The sequence below is a fragment of the Drosophila teissieri genome, chromosome 2L (assembly GCF_016746235.2).
Source record: "Drosophila teissieri strain GT53w chromosome 2L, Prin_Dtei_1.1, whole genome shotgun sequence".
Taxonomy (NCBI): domain Eukaryota; kingdom Metazoa; phylum Arthropoda; class Insecta; order Diptera; family Drosophilidae; genus Drosophila; species Drosophila teissieri.
In genome coordinates, this window is record NC_053029.1 from 18,014,779 (window position 1) to 18,034,967 (window position 20,189).

General features: G+C 42.9%; 4 protein-coding genes across 5 annotated transcripts; 1 reads left to right on the top strand and 3 right to left on the bottom strand.

The window, feature by feature from the left end:
- Positions 1-31: 31 nt before the first annotated feature.
- On the bottom strand, positions 32-10,380 carry LOC122611968 (upstream-binding protein 1). Of its 2 annotated transcripts, none has more exons than XM_043785410.1 (12): positions 10,016-10,380; positions 8,850-8,961; positions 8,518-8,724; positions 5,986-6,058; positions 5,522-5,908; positions 5,209-5,353; positions 4,444-4,914; positions 3,624-3,799; positions 2,018-2,222; positions 1,833-1,948; positions 1,119-1,193; positions 32-1,059 (listed from the first exon to the last, which is right to left on the bottom strand). In XM_043785410.1, exons 1-12 carry the CDS (start codon positions 10,376-10,378, stop codon positions 642-644), a joined length of 2,748 nt encoding a protein of 915 aa, XP_043641345.1. In that variant the 5' UTR covers positions 10,379-10,380; the 3' UTR covers positions 32-641. The 2 variants fall into 2 exon arrangements, with proteins under 2 accessions (XP_043641345.1, XP_043641344.1); XM_043785409.1 differs by having other exon boundaries at positions 8,518-8,763.
- A 564-nt stretch (positions 10,381-10,944) lies between these two features.
- LOC122611973 lies at positions 10,945-13,301 on the bottom strand. Its single transcript, XM_043785422.1, has one exon. It carries the CDS (start codon positions 11,131-11,133, stop codon positions 10,954-10,956), a length of 180 nt encoding a protein of 59 aa, XP_043641357.1. The 5' UTR covers positions 11,134-13,301; the 3' UTR covers positions 10,945-10,953.
- A 1,876-nt stretch (positions 13,302-15,177) lies between these two features.
- Positions 15,178-16,267, top strand: LOC122611972 (copper chaperone for superoxide dismutase). Its single transcript, XM_043785421.1, has 3 exons — positions 15,178-15,333; positions 15,385-16,028; positions 16,086-16,267. The coding sequence occupies exons 1-3, from the start codon at positions 15,319-15,321 to the stop codon at positions 16,219-16,221; spliced, it is 795 nt and encodes a 264-aa protein (XP_043641356.1). The 5' UTR covers positions 15,178-15,318; the 3' UTR covers positions 16,222-16,267.
- Positions 16,268-16,379: 112 nt separating this feature from the next.
- Positions 16,380-20,154, bottom strand: LOC122618569 (F-box only protein 28). The gene is made up of 6 exons (XM_043795110.1): positions 19,973-20,154; positions 19,292-19,808; positions 18,109-18,357; positions 17,846-18,044; positions 17,481-17,788; positions 16,380-17,428 (listed from the first exon to the last, which is right to left on the bottom strand). The coding sequence occupies exons 2-6, from the start codon at positions 19,736-19,738 to the stop codon at positions 16,814-16,816; spliced, it is 1,818 nt and encodes a 605-aa protein (XP_043651045.1). The 5' UTR covers positions 19,739-19,808; positions 19,973-20,154; the 3' UTR covers positions 16,380-16,813.
- Positions 20,155-20,189: the final 35 nt, after the last annotated feature.

Here is a 20,189-nt window from a genome sequence, read left to right on the forward strand (position 1 = left end):
ACGTAATTAGTACACACTTTTTTGACAGTCCACTTGTGGATAACACTTTATTGCTTCTATCACATACAAAAGTTGTTGTTTGGTTGCTAGTTGAACTCTGCTTCGAAACAATTGATCAATTCTTGTATTCGTGGTACTGTACTTCAAGGTAATAATCAATATTTTAAATTTATTTGTTTTTTTTTTTTTGGGTTTTTTCTTTCTACTTCAAACATTTGATATTGGTGTGGTTCTACAAAAAATAGTTATTTAAGTGATAAGCATACGCCATAGCGATAAAAGAAATTAAAAGTAGGAAAAAAACGAATCGAAATGCAATCGCATCGGAGAATTAAATGTGCATATGTAGTCGAATATCGTAGGTGGTATAAAATACATATAAAATAAACAAAACTTAAAGTGAGGACTGAAAACGAAACTTAAATATTTTGCACTAGTTCTTTAACAAAGATTTTAGGGTACAGGGTTAGGGGCTGCTTGCTTTTTACTTGTTCAAAATTGCTGCGCGAAATCTCATACAAATTAAAACCTATATAAAAAACGGTTTCAATGTGCCATCTTACTGCGTGTAAATGCTATAAACTATACTTGATTGCTCGGGTGGTGACTACTACAGTGCATCTGCGTTGCCAAAACATAGCTTAGTTGTTGTCCTGCTTGTTGATCAGCTTAAGGATCACCTTGCCGGCCTGCACCTCCATTGCGTAGAGGCTGCCATCCTTGATCTCGTTGTTCAGCACCTCATCGGTGACGGTCACAAGAATGCCAGATGGCCCCGATATGTATACGCAGCTCTTGTTGGCGTCGTTGAAGATATTGGAGCCGCTGCCCGAGTACTTGGAATGCATCCCCCAATTGTTGAAGAGGGCTGCAGCAGCTGCATTGGCTGCACCACCGGCTCCGTTCTCCTGTGCACTGGCCTTGGCCATGAACTCGTAGAAGCCTGGCATCTTGAACAGCTTCTGCTGCAGCTCCTTGGCCGTGTTCGACAACAAGTAGATGGCATTGTAGCTGCAGCCATCCAAGCTGGCGTACAAGGTTAGCCTGGGAGCAATAGTCCTGGTAGAAGGTTCAGAATTAGAAGAGCTATTTGATTTTTCCAAAATTGTAACACTTACTTGGCGCGCAAAATGTTGAACATGCGAATACCATCGGCCAGGCCGCAAATTTGAATCAAATCCTCCTTGGACATGCTAAAAATAATTCCAAAATATAAATAAGTCACAAGAACAAAAATATTTGAAATGTGCGATGTGGCATGAGATAAAGATAGAACTATTACATACAGAAACCCATAAATTCGTTTAGGGAGTAATAACTTTTAACGAGTCAAGCATCTCACGGAGTACGCAAGCTATCTAATCAAGGCATTTAACAAGCAAAAACTTTACGGTTTTCTTGGTCGTAATCGATTGGATGGGGAATCATAATGTCCCTTAGTTGTTTTATGTAAGTTTATTAGATGTCAGTCAACAAGATTGCTCAGCAAACTGATAAAACCATTATATTGTTTATAGCTTGATCGTATAAAAAGTTAATCAAAAGCAACTAAGACTCGCATCTAAGCAGACAAAGAGGAGCTTTCTGACGAATTGTCTGAAAACTAAAACCCTTATATATGTAAGTAAGTAAGAGAGTGAGTTGCAATCGAACGACGTTTTTAATTATACCTATCCTAAAATTTCATCGATTAAAGGAAACTACTTGGTATAAAATTGGGTCACTTAGTATCACTTAATACTAGTTCTAAGCTTATCTATATTATCTTTGAAACTATAATTGTAAAACATTCGGTTCGATTACACAACTTCCAAACGATCCAGATCACATACCGCATGATATCCGCTCCCGAGAACTGTGCGAACGTTGAGAGATAGGCCGTGAGGCGATGATTGGTCAGCCACTGCGTCACTTGTAAGGGCGTCGATTCCGGCATTATGTTCTGGCTCTGATATGGACAATAAAGGGTCGTTTAGTTAGTAAGTCTGCTTAGAGAGCAGCGGGCAATGACACCTACATAATCGTCTATGTCAGCGGGCACATGCTGCGGTGAGACCATGTTTGTGGTGTCCATCAGCTTGAGGGTGGGCGAGTTGGTCGATGTCACCGAGTTGATGGCTATGGGGCTGCTGCTGGTAGCCGGCGAAGCTGCACTTGGCGCAAACGGAAGTATTCCATCGTACTTGGGTATATGCACGGGCGAGTTTGGCCAAAGTTTCATACTGCAAGGAATAGGACACAGAAAGAGATTAGTACAAGCCTGCTTTCCAGCGTTCCTGCAAATCCTACAAATCCAGTAGAGCTCGTTCCGTATCTGAGGTGGGCAGGAGCGACGATCCTTCAGATGCAAGCGCATGTTCACTAATGCGGGGAACGCCAGCGCAGAAATCACAATTCGATTTTCCCATCGCCGAGCAAGTTGCCTTGCTTAGGAGGCACCCGATACGCCCAGTTGCGGCTGATTGGCCAGGCAAACCCGTTTGTAATCTATTTTATATGGCTGCCTAACCACCGGGGAAGTTATCCAGATTTGCGTCTTTCGCCCCCCCATAATTTCCGGTTTTTGAGTGGATAATACCTATCCATAGGCTTTTCTGCAACTGATCGATAAAATCGATCCCAACAATACAAGACCTTATACAACCCGCATATCATTCGCCATCATTATCTATAGTGCTCGGAATGCAAACAAACGAAATCATTGAACGGAGACCAAAACCAAAAACCGGTTAAAAGCAACTTTAAACTAAAAATAGCTTGGAGCAGGCGCAATAACAACAAAGACCACGGAGCACAGTGCTCTTAACTCATCTCTTAGCCCCACTATCCTTCGAATTCTCTCTGTAAATCTCTTTCTCCCCATTTCTCCGGATCTCTCACCGATCGAGGTGTTCTCTCTTTGTATGAAACACGTATCTGCTCCCAATTCGATTGATCTTTATGATTTTGTGATCATGCAAATGACAAACTGAATGATTTTCATTTGCTCTCGTTATGGAAAATTTCCACCGAAATATCTGTACCTAGCGTTTTCCACTTCACATTTGGTTCTAAATAAAATACATATTTAATAGAACCACAAAAGCAACGTGTAATCGCTCGGTTTGTTTGTTTATGTTTTGGATTCCCAAATAAACATAATGCTTTTGATCTTTATATTCAAAAAGTAGCAGTTTAAATACAATGCAAAACCGTACTTAAAGCACTCAAATCAATCGAAATCTAAATCAGTAGTCTGACCTTATCATGAGAACTGCGTCGATAAGAATGCAGCGAAACTAAACACGGCTAAGACCCTACCTAAGGGCTCTGAACCGTACTGTACGGTCAGATAAAGAACAAGTATTTACGTAATACGTAAAATGCACTTGATCTTAACTGGACGTTATGTAAATGGATGGTACGGCAGTCGCTTGGTTCGTAAATCAAAAAGCTCGGTCTGTAGCTGTCACATAAACAAGAGTTGTGGAAAAATTTGCGGGCTCAATTGGAAGATTGTGGGACAGCGCAGCGCAATAAATTGTTACCCAATTCTGGAGCAGAAGCTATGACAACTGGGGAAATTTTCCCTGCCCACTACGATTCTATATCTCTCTGCTTATCTGAAGAATCGGAATACTCACTATTCGGGGCTGTAGCAGCCAGTAGTGGTGGCGGACATCACCAGATCCAGGGATATGTCGTTCATGATGGTACACTCGTAGCTGGGCTGGAACTTCTCCTGCTCCGATTGAGGCCGCTTCTGGATCTTCTCCCGATCCTGTTTATGTTTGCGGTCAGCTCCCTTTAGCTTGAAAACCTGTAATAACAATCGTTTAATATACGTTTTCTAAGCGGATTGTTCGGAATATGATAAGTTGTAATCTTGATTATACACATTTATTACCATAGGGAAAACTATCGAATATATTTGCACTGTGCTACTTTTACAGGCAATTAAACAGAAAACCTTTATATAATGATTCACATTTCGAGATTTTTGTTTCTTGTCTTTTAGGATAACAGTAAGTCCCAGATATGAATACATGTGTAGATAATTTTATTGGCACAAACAAATTAAACACTTTTTATGGTACTTGTTGTTTGGAAACGCAGAGTAGCTTCTGATTAAGTTCTCTCCCGTAAAATTCCGTTGGGTATTTTCGGACAGAAGTGGCCATAACTTAAAAATAAAATAGGTCGTTCTCTTTAAAGATGATATCAACGGACAAAATATGTACATACAGCTATCTAATTACGCTGGATCTCTATGTATTTGTGTAAGAAGTAAATGAATACTATTTAAGATCTAGCTTACTGACGGCGAAAAGCAATACAATCTTGTACTATCTTTTAAATGGAATCCTGCATCATATGAACGGACAATATAAGACACTCTCTCCGTTAAGCGGACAATAAACGTGTCTAACCAAGAATACGTTGGGTGCAGTGGTCCTAACTCACCTTGATCTGGCAGGCAGCTGCGTGGACCGCTTGTTTGCCATTGCTGCCACTGGGAGTCCGTTCCGGTGATGCTGGAGCAGTGGAGCCACTGTTTCCGCTGGCGCTGCCGCTGGCGCTGTTGTTGCTGCCGCTCGAGCCGCTGGCGGTGGCACTGTTTGTGTTTTCTATATAGGTTTCAATTTGCAGTCGGAAGGGCACACCCTTTTCTCCGCCGTGTTTCTTTGGGGTAAATTCGGTTGAAATGCAGTTGACCTTGATGTAAACGCCGACCTCCTTCAGTGGGTCCCAGAAGATCTCGACAGTGTTCAGTGAGCCGGAGCTCAGTGGCTGCGACACGTGGCAGAGGCCGTACGAGAGCGGTACGTCCACCTCAATGATGCGTTCGCCTGGGCGGGATTGCTGCCATTGCTGCATCTGCTCGCGCTCCATGAACTGCAGGCGACGCTCGTGGAAGCAGATCTTGATCACGCTCTGCAAAAGGGAAGGGGAGGGAAACGGTTTTGTGAGAAGTGGCAAGAAGTGAAGTCATTTGGAAAGTTTTTTCGCACACGCAGATTTCACATGTACATGGACTGGTAATGCCTCCGCATCCCTCAAGTCGCCAGGCTTAATTGAGGCTTATTAAAATCAATTGAGCTCCCCATATACACACATGCGGTCACACAGACGCGATGACCAAGTCGCTCACTCGACAGTCAAATAATTCACCGCATCACATGACTCTCCGCCTCAATTGGAGGCTGCGGACAGAGACTTTGGACTCACCTTCAGTATTTTATCCCTGTAGAGGGACAGGTCTCCGATCTTCTTCAGCTTTATTTCGTAGCTCTGGCCTTGGTTGAGGTACGTCAAAGTCTCCTCATTGTTCTTGGTGGCAATCGAAGTGGCTGCTGCTAAAATGTACTGAAATCTGGAAAGGCACGGATGTTATTATATATAATGATCTAAAGTTAGTTCAACTCCTTTGAGATTGTCAAAACTGTACATCATTTTCATATAATCTAATTTCATTTGGAACTATTGGTTTCTAGAAATGAGATTACACGCAACGCAGTATATTAATACTTTTAATACTTACTTGTGATCATCAGCATGGGTAGCTCCGTTGGCCGAACCTATCTCTATTTTAGCTGGATCCAAAACGCTAAGTTGCTGCGGCTTTCCCTTTTCGTTCAACTCATACTCCGCGTTGGCTAATGGTGAACCCTGAGGAGAGCCACACCCGCAGGCGAGTCCGGAGTTTACGTCATGCTTGCCGTTGCCGGCCGATCCAGATCCGTTAGCCGAATCCTGGCCAGGAATAGCCTGCGGCGGAGAGTTCTGGACCTCATCCAATTTGGCAATGGCGATGGAAGGCGATGCTGCGGCATTGTCCAGGGATGCCTTGGGGCTCGGCTTGATCTGCTCCGTCTGTGGCTCCTGCTTCAGGGTGGTCAGCGTAGGGGAGAACGACAGGAAGTTCTCACTGATCGCGGTGGGAAAACGTAAATTAGCTCAAATTGAATTTTTTGGTTCCGTTGGGGGATGGGGGGCTTAGCTTACTTGTTCAAGTACGAGTTGCTGTTAAACTCGGCGTTCAGATCGAAGCCGATATCATCGCTCCAGCTGCTGCGACCTGTAAATTTGAAAAATACCAAAAGCTATATTTCAACCCGTATCTGTCACGTTTGCGATATCTTTTAGATTTTAGATTTTAGGCGTTATCACAGAGCTTTCAATGACGCCTGAAAAACTATCGCCGACCTTAAACCGTTGACGTCAAACTTGTGCCTTAGCCAAAATAAATGCTGTCATGAATTTATAGAATGCGGCACTTGAAGGGCCAATTTATAATTCATTGATAGACACGTAAGTATAATTTTATACAGCATAAACTAATGCTATTTTGAGCACGGGTTCCCAATATAATGCACTAATGTCTAATTTTGAAATACAACACGATACTAAAATGTTTGAATAAAAACAAAAATAATATTAGGGAAAATTTCAGGTAATATTCCGAGTGGTAATGTGCATAGATATCGACTAAGAAAAAAAAAATATAGCCCTTTACCTTATGTGTTCTGCCACCAACCGAATATATGCATCTACATATATTGTCTATACTGTAGAGCCGAGTCCAAAAACAAAGTAATTTACCAAATAAAAGTTTGTAATGCCTCGTTAATTGATTTAATCCGTCTACAGATAGGAATTGTAGCTGTGTGGACAATTTCATCGGACAATTCATATCTCGATCACAATTGATTCCGAGTTATCCAAGACCGAATGACGCACATCGATTGCGCTGCTCTCTCGTTTCACATTGTCGATAGTGTCACAGCCAATTGTTTGATACACCGTATCTGTAAGTGCGGACATATAGGAACACCGAACAGAATAGAATGGATGCTCCGGCTAGTTCCCTTGACAAATGGCAAGAGGAAATGGGCTTAAAGCCTTCTCTTATGTAAAAATCGAATGTGGGAAAAAGGCAGGACAAAAGCTGAAGCCATTAGCCCGGTCGAGTGATCTCAGTTCTCCTCTATAGTCGTGAAGTTCTGAATAGTTTGAATGATCTCAGTTTTTCCACAATCGTGGAGGTTTGCCTAATAGCGGATTGTTGTACGGCCAAACGCTAGCATTTAGTCTTATCTACTCCGAGTGCCGCCTGCCGAATGATAAGCCATCTAAAAGAGAGGGCCGAGCTCTAGATTGGCGTCCAAATTATATGGTCGGGTGCCCCCACACAAGTGCTTCTACCTAAATCTGTTTGTTTCGAAGTGTTCCAGTGTGCCAGTCACTCGCTTCGGGGTAATTAGTACAGGGACCCTGCGTGATTTTGGAGCAATCTCGAGGGCATATCTATAAAGTTTAAAGGGTTTCGGTTGGGGGCTTGTTCGGGCCATTGGAAAATTACTGAGGGAAGATTTTAATTCTTTAGTGGCGTTCTATTATTAAAGCTCTATTGATTAACACAAGCGGAGGTGCTAATTTAATTACTGTTTTACGGCGGGTTTTAACCATCGCAGTCTGTTAATTGTAACTCGGCTGCCTAACTCCGATATTGAAAGCCGTCGCATGTTAATGAGTTTATCAAACTATTTAAAGACATGATCTTTCGAAGTGCAACTACTCCTGCACCAAGTTTGCCCAACATCTCCAAACACCACAAGCTTAGCCCTTTGTTGAGCTCAGACTTTAATTGCGATGTCACGCACAAGTCGTATAACTCCTGTGCCTGATAGATACAGATTAATTAGCGATGATCTTCCATTGTTTATACGCCACTTAGCACCCAACAACAGAGAGTCTCACGTTTGTCTTACGGACCATCGATCGAATTAGTCGTTAGATCGAATACATCTGTCTAGGCATCTCAATATCCATATACTCATACTTGCACGGGGCTGTATAATCAAGGGGCGCAACTCGGAAACGGGTTTCTCAATTACGACGAATTCTAATTTGCACACACGGGTTTCTGACTCGCTCTCGGATTCCAGATGCAATCCCAGGAAGAAATATCAAGTCAGTTCCAGGCGTTTTTCATTCTTGCTGCTTACTTTCATTGATTACATTTTATGCAAATCACCAAGCTAATTCAATGAACAACAAGAATATGGGACACATTTTTGTATAATCTTTCTGTTCTACACTTTTAAATACATTGAATTTGATGAATCGATGCGATGGGTTTGAGTTTTATCATAATTATCGGACCTGTTCTGTGAAATTAGCATTCCCATAGCTTCTGGGCTTTATAAGAAAAAATAAAAGAAACTGTTTAAATACGACTTTAAAGCAGGAATAAATGTATTGCCATTTTTACAATCTATAGGTGGAGTCAAAGGGCAAGTCACTACCCTAATAATTGGGTGAAAGGTCTTAAAAGTTATATAATTACATTGCATAATGATTCTTCGCTTTGGGGAATTGCAATCCATACCGGATTATAATCTGCATTACATGTAGGTTATTCTTAGAACATAAGGGCTGATTTTGTAATTTTGATCCTATTCTACTGCCCTAACAAAGAATTTTTCACAAAAATGATTGGGTCAAAGGTAAAAGATATATGAAAATGATCCTCACCCGAGTGCTTCTCGCGCTTGTGCTTGTCCTTCTCCTGATGGGCCACTTTGGTGGGCAGCTCGCCGCTCTGCGATGCTGTGGGTGAGTTCTCAGTTTGGCCAATGTCCAAAGAGTCCCAATCCATTCGTCTTTTGCGTGAGCCGCTGTTCAGGAAAATGGTCTGCACGTCGATGATTTGCGGTCCCGGCGAGTCCTTTGACTGTCCGTCTACGACAATCGTAATTTGTTCGATTAGCGAGCTGCTCTCTACGAGATCGATAGATGTGGAAGGTGATGGTGATGGGGATGAGGTGAGCTGACTGATCTGAGTGCACTGATTGCGGCAGCCTTACCTGTCCACGATTCCTCTGAGTTTGGCGGCGAATCAACAAAGTTGATCACTTGCTCATAGTCCGAACCGATATGCTGGTGATGGTAGCCGCTAATGAAGTGGCGGTTTTGGATCTGGAAAACCGAAACGTATGGGAGTTTAGTTCGAAAACGGAATTTCGACGGTTTAATCAATTTAGAACCGAATCAGAAGCACAGAACCAGCAGCAAAGCGTGTCTAGCCGCCAACGAGGGTATGCCCTCTCAATATTATCTCTACAGTCCAGCTGGAATACTGTATATGTAGGTCCGAACCTTGCTGATAAGGTCGCCAGCAATCTCGCCTGAGCTCTACCAACCCTCTTTCTCCCTGACCTGAGAGAGGGAATGGGCATAAAAACCCATCGATTCATGTTTATTTGCTTATGAGAGCTCGGACCCGGTTTGATTCCACACAATTATGCTTTCCAAAGATAAGTTCGAGCGTGCTCGATGTGTGTAAACAAACGGAAGACGGCTCAGTCTGAAGAGCTGGCCAAAGAGGACACAGAACGAGCGGCGTTATTTAAAGATACATCCAAAAATAAAGGAAGATAAAACACATATCGACTGGTAGAGTGAGTCCGACTGTTGACGTAACATTTGCAACTATTTATTAAGCGCTGTTCTGTTGTTTTTCTCTCTATCTGTCTACCACAAATTCGTTATATGATACACCCCGCCATATAGTATAATTAGCAATTGAACTATATATTTATATATGCCTCAAGGCAAACAGATTTTGCTTGGAAAAATGTAATCACCCAATTGTAAGGAGCTTGGGAGGCGACAGTTTCGATTCAAGAAACAAACTATGGCTTCAAAACAGTTGTTTAAATATTGTTAGCTATAATTAGTTTAGATTCTGTGGTATATTTCAGTTTCCTCGATGGTCTGTCTACCTATAACGTAAAGAAATGCTTTACATTGAGAGTAAAAAACAATATACGTATATGGCGATATCATATGGAATTATTATGACTTATAAAAAATCAATTTACGAGTATGACTGTTTTCCTTTATGATTCCGAGTCTACCGCCTCGCCTACCCTATATAATCAAGACCTTTCAAATGTTTAAACAAGTAATGCATTGTAACCCATCAGAATTTTACCAAGGAAATTTAAGCAATGCTAACCTGAATGCTTACCTGATTTAGATTTTCACTAATACCGTTAGTGGTGTTGCTGTTGTTGTTGGAGTTTTGATTATTGCTGATATTGTTATTATTATTATTATTCTGATATTGACTGCGGTTTAAGTTGTTGAATTCCATTTGGTCGAGTTCGTTGAACAGGTTCAAATCGAACTTTGTTGGAAGGGTGCGTTGTTGTTGATGTTGTTGAATCTGCTCCGCTTGTTGTTGTAGTTGTTGATTTTGATGTTGTTGAGTGAGATGTTGAGGGTGGTGGCTCAAATGTTCTTGTTGTTGTTGATGATGAGAATATTGTGGGTCGAATATGCTTTGTAAATCCAACAGACCGGAGTTTTGGGATAGAAACGAAAGCGCCATTCGGTACGTGAGTTAACGGCGTTGGAATCGCTTTTTGGTCTCTATTAGTCCGTGCTTAATGTCGTTAGATATCCTGAATCCTGAATTATTGGACCGTGATCGCTGTCACCCGTAATACGAAACACCACTTCCGACCGGAGTATTTTCGCCAGCAATTTTGCTCAAGTTTTTGGTGCAATGCGAAATGCAACAAAAGTTATTGATGGTTATAGTAATATTCGAAGTAGAAACCGTATATTGATCGACCGACACTTACTGATTACTTGCTTAGGCTAACATTTTGGCTTGACTTGTTCAAAATGCTCATATGACACACTTACTTAATCGTTCGTTCGTCGCACAGCACTTTGGATATACGAGGGCTAACAATATGCACTTGACGTGAGTTCTACTAACAACCAAATAATATCTCTAGTTTATTCATATATATTTAATGTATATTTAAAACATGTATAACTTGCTTCTTGTAACTTTGTCTAACTTGGCTCACAGTTGAGTGGAATTGGAAAGGTGGCTATTGTGCGTTTTGTGTTCTTGGGGTCTTTGAGAGGGTTTGGGGCTGGCCGGGGGGCAAATTAAAACAATACGAAAAACGAATTGTATAGTTTCTTGATACCGGTGGTCTCGCGCTGACGATGGCTTCGAAGTAGGGTATTCTCGATTTTTAACAGCATTTTGGTCCGGAGATACATATAGCTCGATTGCGACTGATATTCATTAGACATGCGTTGCAGTCGTATTTCAGATTTCTCCATTTATCGCTGAATTTGTTTGCCTGTGCTGCAAGCTTAAGTGTCTTGGGTTGGTTCTACAGTACAGGTCTCACTCGATCTGGTGAAACTTGTCACTGGTTGCGGCTACTTTTAGCTCTTTGTGCTGGTTGTTTGGACCACTGTCAGATGGCGACGGACATTATATAGCAGTTGTTTACGCTGAAATCGAATATATATGTGTGTATATTTCACTGATAACAGGCTGCGCTTGCTTTCCTTCTGCAGTTGGTTCTCTTTTGAGTTTGGCTTCGACTGATTTCGCTGTTTGTTTGGTCGCTGTCAGATATTCGACATTCCAATTGGGCACTTGTGGGTTTTCGTTTCCAAAAAAATTCGATTTACACGGCGATTATGTAACTTTGTTTTGTTATACACTGTCAGAAAGCTGACATTATTCGGATCGTATTATGATAGCACTAGATTATGATAGCGACTGTGGGGGTGGTTCCGTAGACTTTTTGCGATTTAACGATTGGATGTACGCACAACTACTCGGTTTGCTCGACGATTTAGCTCTGGCTTGCACTGACTTTGCGACTTTACTGTGAAGTTGATTCGCTGGATTTGGTTTCTCTCTTTTTTTTTTGTTTAGTATAGGTGTTATCGCGAAATGTACGCTTGTGTTGGGGTGTTATATATCAAGCGGGCGAGATGCCAGTTTCTTAGATCGTCACTTTTTATTGGAGCCTAATTTTTGCGGTGACTGCGAACAGGTTTTTTTCGGGGCTAATTATTCACAAATGCTCTCGGCTTTCATTAGACAAATTAGGCTGTTTTTTCAGCGATTTTAGTTTATTTCACACGATTTAGCACTGTATTTACGACGAAGCGAAACGGAACGTTTTTTATCTGTGGATTCTGTTTTGCGATAACGATAACGGTACGATTCAGTGGGTGGTGATAACTTTTTCTGCCAATTCAATGTGTGGTTATATTTTCAAGTTTTGGGTTTTCTTGTTTATGTGGCCGGACTTGCTAGCGTGCTAGAGGAGCACTTTTAATCCGACGAAGCGAGGCTTCGAAAAGCCCAAAGAGACAAGCATTTTGTGCGGCAGAACCTTGGTCGAGCGGCAGCCAACGCGGACACGAGGTTAAAATATCAATGAGTTGTGTGAATTTTCGCCGTTAGCGGGAAACTACAGATACACCAGTTTCGGAATTAAAAAAGTACGAAAAAAGTCAAGAAACAGAGCGTTCCAATCAAGACGACGTCGCCGTTACAAACACAGCCAAAGATCGCGGTTCGCGGATCGCAGACGACTGCGGCAATAACAACAAGCACTTGCGATTACGGAGGCGGAACGGGAGCAACTACGCTCACATTCACAATCACACTTTTCGGAATAATGCCGACCCGAAGATTCAGATGCTGACGGCAAATTGATGCGGATGCTGCTGCGGCGCTGCTTTTCCTCTGCCGCGTGCTATCACTCTAATTGATTGTGGCAACAACAAAAGTGGCCGTTGTCTTCGTATTTATTGGAGTGCACACAGACACATATACCTCTCTCTCCCACAATTGAAAGGGCTTTGTGTTGTTGATGTTGTCGTTGTTGTTGTCGTTGTTGCTGCGGCCGCTACTGCTGCTGCTGCACTTGTTGCTCGACGTTCCGTTACTCTCAGTTCGAGTCCCAGCTGTTTTGCACGTTCTTTTGTGTGCCTGCGTTTCGCGGTGAATGGCAAGAAGCGGACTGCTACGATACTACACAATAACAAGTTAATTAATTGAAGTTGTCGCTGTGCGGTGGGGGGACTTTTTTCCTTAATTTGTTTAGCTTTTTGTTGCTCCTGCAATTGAATTCAATCTTTCGCTGGCATTTGTGTCTATCAATTATTTCTTTCCGTTTCGTTTTAACGCTGCGCGCGTCGATGACGTATTTGAATTTTGGCACGCACACTCAAAGACGCAAAGACCAAGATGAAAAAAGATTTCGGGGTCTCGCTTGTTCTTGTTACGCGCTTAGTAAGCTTTTCCGCTCGCGATAAACACTAGAAAAAGCGTCAACGTGTTAAAATTTTCTGGTGCCGTTGTTGTTGCTTTGCCGATGATTATGATGCTGTTGTTGTTTTTGTTTTTGCTCTTTCAGATTAGTTTACACTCCCGCAATAAATCGCTGAACATGTGTTTTAACGCCGATGGTACGAAAAATACTGATTTGGTGAGCGAACGCCACAAAGCTAATATTAAAATACACTAGCCCGTTATGTCTTCTCTCTTTGCCTCTCACTCTGCTCCAAAAGAGCTCCAAAGAGCTCCAAATGCGCTCTTCAACCAACAACCCATACCAGTGCCCCACTGTAAGGGTCAGTCTATGTACGTGTGTGTGTGTGCGTGCGTCTTTGTGGAATGCACGTAAAACAAAGGCTAGGCTAATTTGCCGTGGCACGCACTCTCCAGGCCAACTTATCTATTCACTTTCCCGTTACATATGTATGTATATCCTTCCAGGCGAGGGCGATTCTGCGAATTTGCATTTGTTGCTCCAAAACAAGGCGACAAAATTCTAAATGCTATTTATCAACAAGAACAGCTGTTGTCATTAGTCGTTGCCCCAAAGAGCACATACTAAAGAGCGCACCTGCTTTTTTTGTGGGCGTATGGCGTCGATCTGTCGTTAGGGTGGACCTCGCCAGACCTGTAAAAATTATTACAACCTTGCAGAACTAATATTGATATTAATTTATTTTATTGATGTTAATAGTCACATAACCATTGAGAAAATGTAACCAAGAAAATGTCTTACATTCCTCCATCATTTCGTAGTAAGTATCGTCCATCGCATTTAAATCAGATGAGTCGATTGCACTAGTGGTGCTATAAATTATTTATATCGACTTCTTATATTCTTTTCACTTTTAGACCTAGTAGCGATACTCTAATAGCGACTAATTGTTATCCACCGATATCATTCATCTCAATCCCTACTTCGACGTGCTAAGAAAGACCTTAATTGACAAAGCCATGTGCCGACTCGCCAAATTTTTGGAAATTGAACGGCTTTATTATTATTCTCTGTTGTAGTGCTTCCTTTTACAGTTCTTCAATTGAAGGCAATATTAAATATTTCTCAATTGTTTTTAAATTGCCATCAATAACGGGGTCCAAGTGAAATTAATTTATTTTGCACAATGAAAGTCAAGGCGCAATTGGCTGCAATAAAGTGGCTCGAATGGAAAAACTTCATTCATATTGGTTGCACGTTTTTTTGGAACCTTAAATAAGCCAGCATCTGTCGCTTGGGATTTTTGTAGACAAAAATTAGCGCTCTTAATTACGCAAATTAGCATCATTTGGCTTAAAAATACTCTTTATGGCCATTGATTAAAACTGTCGGCGGCCATAAAGAAAAGTTAAACCTAAATTAAAAGCGTAATATAAAGTGAATGGAGCCACAGCTCTGGAAATTAGCACGGAAATAAAATTTGTTAGCATCTAAGCTAGTTCTAGGTTACCGTTTTGAATCGGGCCCAGAAGCGTTTGACAACTTCAGCTTCGGCTTATAAAATACTTGGTCAAATTAAACAGAAAACCGATGATTATATCCTATGTATTTAGCCGTATTTAATCAAGTTTTTATCTATGCACTTAAAATATTGTTATGGCACTCCGATCACTATTATTATTCATAAAGTCATATTATCATATTGGAATGCTTATCTATGGAATGCTTTACAATTAAAAGTAAGTATTCGTTTTCTTCATCAAAAAGCATAAACTTAATTGACGCAGATAGCTAAGTTTGTTCGGAGAAAGGAAAGTAACTTATCCTATCACAGTTTCATAGCTAAAAACAGTTTTCCAGTATAATAGGCATTGATTGATGAATCCCCCTATTATTTGTTTTTCGTTTTAAGCGGTATTTATCTTTCTGCATCCGGCCACATTGCAAAAGTTCACAACCAGAGCTGGTAACTATGTTTCCATAAATGTAAAACGTTGTACCACAAAAATACTTTGATTGTTTTCTAATTCTTAATTATAAATATTAGTTTATAGTTATAATATATAGGTTTAGTAGGCATTTTACAGACGATTCAAACTTTTGTTGTATTGTTCGGTGTGAACCGATATCTTCGATATAAAAAGGCGCGATTTGTCTGAACCTATCGAGGTCTATCGATACGAAAGTTTGTTTATCATTGTTATTCGGCACTTTGACCATAAAAATGAGCTCCATCAAGGTAAGTATATGTTTTTCGGGACAGGAAACTTGCTTCCATGTTCATGTGCAGATCGAATTTGCAGTGCAGATGCGAAAAGGTGACGAGTCCTATGCCGGAGCACTCCGTTCGGCGCTTGATGGGGTCGGCCAGGTGGAAATTGACACCCAGGAGGGTCGAGTGATAGTCCAGACCCAACGACCTTGGTCAGAGATTCAGGACAAGATAGAAGCCACAGGGGTCCGGGCTGTCCTCTCTGGATTCGGCGGCCAGTCGGCGGTGGCCCTCATAAACACCACAGGAAGTGTAGTGGACAAGACAGCTATCCAGGGAGTGGTTCGGTTTACCACCATCACCGCAGACAAGGAGCCTGGAGTGGTGGTGGATGGCGTTGTGGACGGTCTAACGCCGGGATTACACGGATTACACATTCACGAGAGTGGAGACACTTCTTCAGGTTGCTCGTCCGTCGGAGATCACTACAATCCCCGCCAATCGCCACATGGAAGCCCTGCAGCTGCGGCAGAGGAGCGGCACGCTGGAGATCTAGGCAACATCCGAGCCGATGAAAATGGCAGGGCCACCTTTAGATTTGTGGATCCAGTGCTAGAGGTCTGGGACATCATCGGAAGGGCTGTCGTTCTAACAGCCAATGCCGATGACCTGGGACACGGGACCAATGAACAGAGCCTGATTGACGGCAACTCTGGGGAAAGGTATATAAATATGCTCCACTCTTTGTATCATTGACATGTATAACTTTTTCCCACCAGGATCGCGTGTGGTATAATTGCTCGTTCGGCGGGCATCTTGGAAAACTTTAAAAGAATCTGTGCATGCGATGGGGTCACCCTTTGGGATGAACGCAATAAGCCATTGGCTGGCAAGCAACGCTCACAAAAGCTGTAACCTTGTTTTCATATTTGACCTTGTAAATAAAATTATCTTATCTCTAGGTGGCTCTTTCTCATTTTGTTCCAGAAATTTCTTTCGACTAAGTCAATAGAAAATAAATTCTTATTCAGTATTGGAAATTATTACAAGCGTAAAAACCACATTCGTAGTAGTTGATTTTAATGTTTTTAAAGTTTTATTTAAAATATTTCTTTGCATTTTTTTGTTGTATATCTTAGTTAAAATTAATTTGCTTTTTAATTATTATTATCTGTTTTGCTCTGCCAGTAACTACGGGAATCGTGTGATGTTCGTGTAAAGTGGTGGTTAACTACAATTGGTTTTTGCGGGGCGTTAAAACCGAAGAACATACAGACACGTTTGTTGTACTTGATAATAATAATAATGAATAATATTCGAAATGCCTACTGCATTTGACATTAATAGATATATGTGTATATATTAATTTGATTCCTCCGTTAACACTACGGCGCATGCCCCGATCCCTAACCCACATCCGTGGGGTCAGGTGAACGACGGCATGCACACTTTATATGTAAATAAGTGGTAAAAAATATGTAAAGTGTATATGCGTAAGTCCTAATCCTTATTTACTGCGTTTGCCGGGCGTATTTACATATCTGTTGGCCTTTTGTACTCTACGTGCTTTCTTCGCCTCCTCCGGCTCCTCAAGAGCCTCCGATCCGGGCGCCACTTTGTCCGCTGTTGGAGCCACCCCCAGATTCTTGGACACCGGACTGACAATCACGCCGCTGCGCTGATGATTGCCATAAAACAGTTTTGGGGAGTAGCCGCCCGCAGTTTTCGCAGCTCCTGCATTGCCGGTGGCCACCGACTGTGATTGGGACTGGGCAACCTCTGCTGCCTTCGAGGTGGACGCTATGGCATTGGACTGGCTCTCTGATGGCATCTTGCGTTTCAGATTCTTGGCTGCGGTACTCACTGCCAGCAGCTTGGCTGTGGTGGACTCATCCGGCGAGGCAAACTCCTTCAGCTCGCCGACACTAACATCGCTCTCGGCATCCGCATCGTCGTTGATGACGATAAAGTGCTCGGGATCCACACCCTGGTTGACCAGCACTTGAAAATCCTCAGGCGGCACCACAGGCGCCACCTTCTGATTGCACGAACTGCATACGGCAGGGATGGCCGGACTCTTCGAACGCCAGAACTGCAGCTCCGTCTTGCACTTGTTGAGCTCCTGCAAGAAAGAAATTCAATGCCAATCAATATAAGGTCGAGCCTCAACTCACCTGCAATAGGGTAGAGAACTTGCGAGACATCTCCTCGTTCTTCTTGTCGTTTTCGTCCAGACGATTGGCATACTCCAGCGTCTGCTTCTGCTGCTCCGCTAGGAGATTTGATTGCTCAGCCAGCTGCTTGCTCTGCTCGGCGGCCTTGCGCTTACAGGTGCGAAGTTCGGTGCGCAGCACAGATAGCTGGTTATTGTACATCTTCATGCCCTGCTTGATCTTGCGGATGCCCTTGCGGAGCACCATGTGGTTTTGAGGCGGCGAGTTGCTGGCGCTGTCTTCGAGATCTGAACTGATGGCAAGCGTGGCTGTAAGGTGGAAATGCTGCTTAGTTGATTGGCGACTAGGAAATTCAAAGCACTTACGTCGCTTTGTTGTAGTGGGCAGCGTATAAAAGTCCTTGTTGAAATACGCCAGCCCAGGGAGCGTGGACTCGATGCGGTCCTTAAAGTATTCCATGGCCATAGTGGAGAGATCGAAGAGCTCGTCGGTAACTCGATAAGGTCGCTGCAGCCTGGGCGTAATACTGATATAATTGAGAATCGCCTGGACTTCGTCTAGTATCTGAAAATGAAAAAACTTCCCATTAGCGATCGTAGGGTTCGGGTAGGTTATTCACTGCACTTACGGCGCCCGGAAAGAAGCAACAATGGCCCCGCTCGATATGCTTGCCCATGGACATCTGGAGCAGGGATAGGCGCATGTAGCACGTCTCGATGATGTCGCACTCGCAGGCCAGCGGATGATTACGACGGTGGGACTCCCGGCGCGGCATGCTAGCCTTGATCGCCTGGAATCGGCTCAACGTGGTCTTGATCTGCCTGGAGAATGCAGCGTTCAGCATGGCCATGCAAATGTCGTTCATGCGATGGGACACCTGCGAGTATGAATATCCGGGAGTCGAGTTAACAGGAGGGTAAACAGCTAAAAATGTGTCGGGCTTTGGGCTAAGCTAAGCTGAGATTCCGATTTCTTTTTCGGCTGCTGCGCCCGCATTCATCCACGAGCTAGTGGTTCTGCTTGTTATTAAATTATATCAGATTACATTTGTCTCCGCTACCTACGACAAATAACCGTGCATACATACACAACGAATTGTGGATGGGAGACGCGGGTGCAGGCAAAAATGCCAACGAGAAACAATCAACGAAGTGTAGTTACCCTCTGGACCTTGAACTAAAGCTGCTCTGTGAAAGTATTCTTGGAATTATTTCTTACATAGTCTGCATGCGCTATTCGTGGCTTTTTAAGGGAGATATTTTTAAAATTGGTATAGTTTGTTTGGTAAGTAATATATTTTATAATATTAATATGTAAGTTTATCTCTGTATTTTAAAGTGTATAATAGAATCATACATCTAGCTTGTTATTCATTCAAATTAATACCTTCTGTGTTGAGTAAGTCGTTCCCTAAAAAAAATGAAGTCCAAAAGTCCATTACCTAGCGTTTTTAAATCCACTAAATCCTAAAACGGCAATACTTTTTGTCATATCCCCAACCGAAGCCAAGATGCCGAGTGCTCTGCTATATATAAGCATTCGCAAGTGCATGTGCCCTCGTGACAAAATTTTAATTGCCTCCTGCCAAGGGAAATCCGAAATCCGTCGAGGAAAGTGCAACGCATAGCGAAAAATATTGCTCATAACAGCAGAGCGGCAGAATTCACCATATACATAAAAGAACAGGCATACAAGTGCAGGTAGTTTGTTGGTTGGATAACCCAGCCGTACCACGCTTGCACTTGGGCAAATTGCTTTTTATTGATTTAATAGCCAGCGCTTTGGGTGGAACGGAGGGGCTGTGCACTTACCAATCTGAGATTTGAAACTTTCTTGAAGTCCACGTAGCTGAGGATCTTCTCAATCAGCTCGTTGGGAAGATCGTACAGGCCGGTTGCGCTGCTGGTGGTGGAGGCCGTCGGTGACCGCTGCCGTTGCATCTGCATGGAGTACGAGTGGTGGCGAGTCACCGCGCTGGCAGACTCGGCCAGGCTACCCGACGAGACGACACGATAAGAGCCCTGGGCTTGGTTCTGTCCCTGGTGACCCTGATAGCTGGTGGTTCGCCGCAGGACGGAGGTTCGGTTTGCAGTGGACTCGGGGGGCTCTTGTACTCCAGTTCCCGTCCCTGACGCCACTGCTGATCCAGAACCCATTCCCGGTCCAGATCCTGATCCCGATCCCGCGCCTCCGAACGGCGAAACCCCCTCAGAAGCGGACGTACCGCCTCCACTGCACATTTGGCGGGTGGACACCATTTCCTTCTGCTTCCAGTGGCGTTTCGGTGCTAAATGGACAGAATTCGTTTGCAGCAGCGTTTTGAAGTTGCTGCAATAGCGGAACACACACAGAAAACAACGAAAAGACCCATTAATTCGACAAAATACATATATATGTAGCGTTAATTTGCTGCTTTTTCTCCCTCCCTTTGAAAATATCTTTAAAATTTTGTGCTACGCACTTTGCAACTCGAATTCGAGCTGCCTTCGTACCCGTTTTAGTAAATGGAACTATTGCGTTTGCATTGTTTTTGGACGCGCTTCACCGTTGTCCAATATGTCTAGTTCTTTGAGAGGCAATTCATCCACGCTGACAACCACTTTAACGCAGTTTTTCGAGCACAATTAAAACTACATACACAATCCGTGGCAAAAAAAAAACGTCGAAGTGTCTAGTGCTGGAAGCCCTCCGATGGCACCGACAATCGAT

Coding starts and splice junctions, on each gene's coding strand:
- LOC122618569 (XM_043795110.1), bottom strand. CDS start 19,738: ATGGTGTCCACCCGCCAAATGTGCAGTGGAGGCGGTACGTCCGCTTCT. Junction 18,358..19,291: donor AAGTTTCAAATCTCAGATTG/GTAAGTGCACAG, acceptor TCATACTCGCAG/GTGTCCCATCGCATGAACGA. Junction 18,045..18,108: donor GTTGCTTCTTTCCGGGCGCC/GTAAGTGCAGTG, acceptor TTTCATTTTCAG/ATACTAGACGAAGTCCAGGC.
- LOC122611973 (XM_043785422.1), bottom strand. CDS start 11,133: ATGGAGAAATCTGAAATACGACTGCAACGCATGTCTAATGAATATCAG.
- LOC122611968 (XM_043785409.1), bottom strand. CDS start 10,378: ATGGCGCTTTCGTTTCTATCCCAAAACTCCGGTCTGTTGGATTTACAA. Junction 8,962..10,015: donor TTAGTGAAAATCTAAATCAG/GTAAGCATTCAG, acceptor TCGGTTTTCCAG/ATCCAAAACCGCCACTTCAT. Junction 1,060..1,118: donor TTCAACATTTTGCGCGCCAA/GTAAGTGTTACA, acceptor ACCTTCTACCAG/GACTATTGCTCCCAGGCTAA.
- LOC122611972 (XM_043785421.1), top strand. Junction 16,029..16,085: donor GACGGCAACTCTGGGGAAAG/GTATATAAATAT, acceptor TTTTCCCACCAG/GATCGCGTGTGGTATAATTG.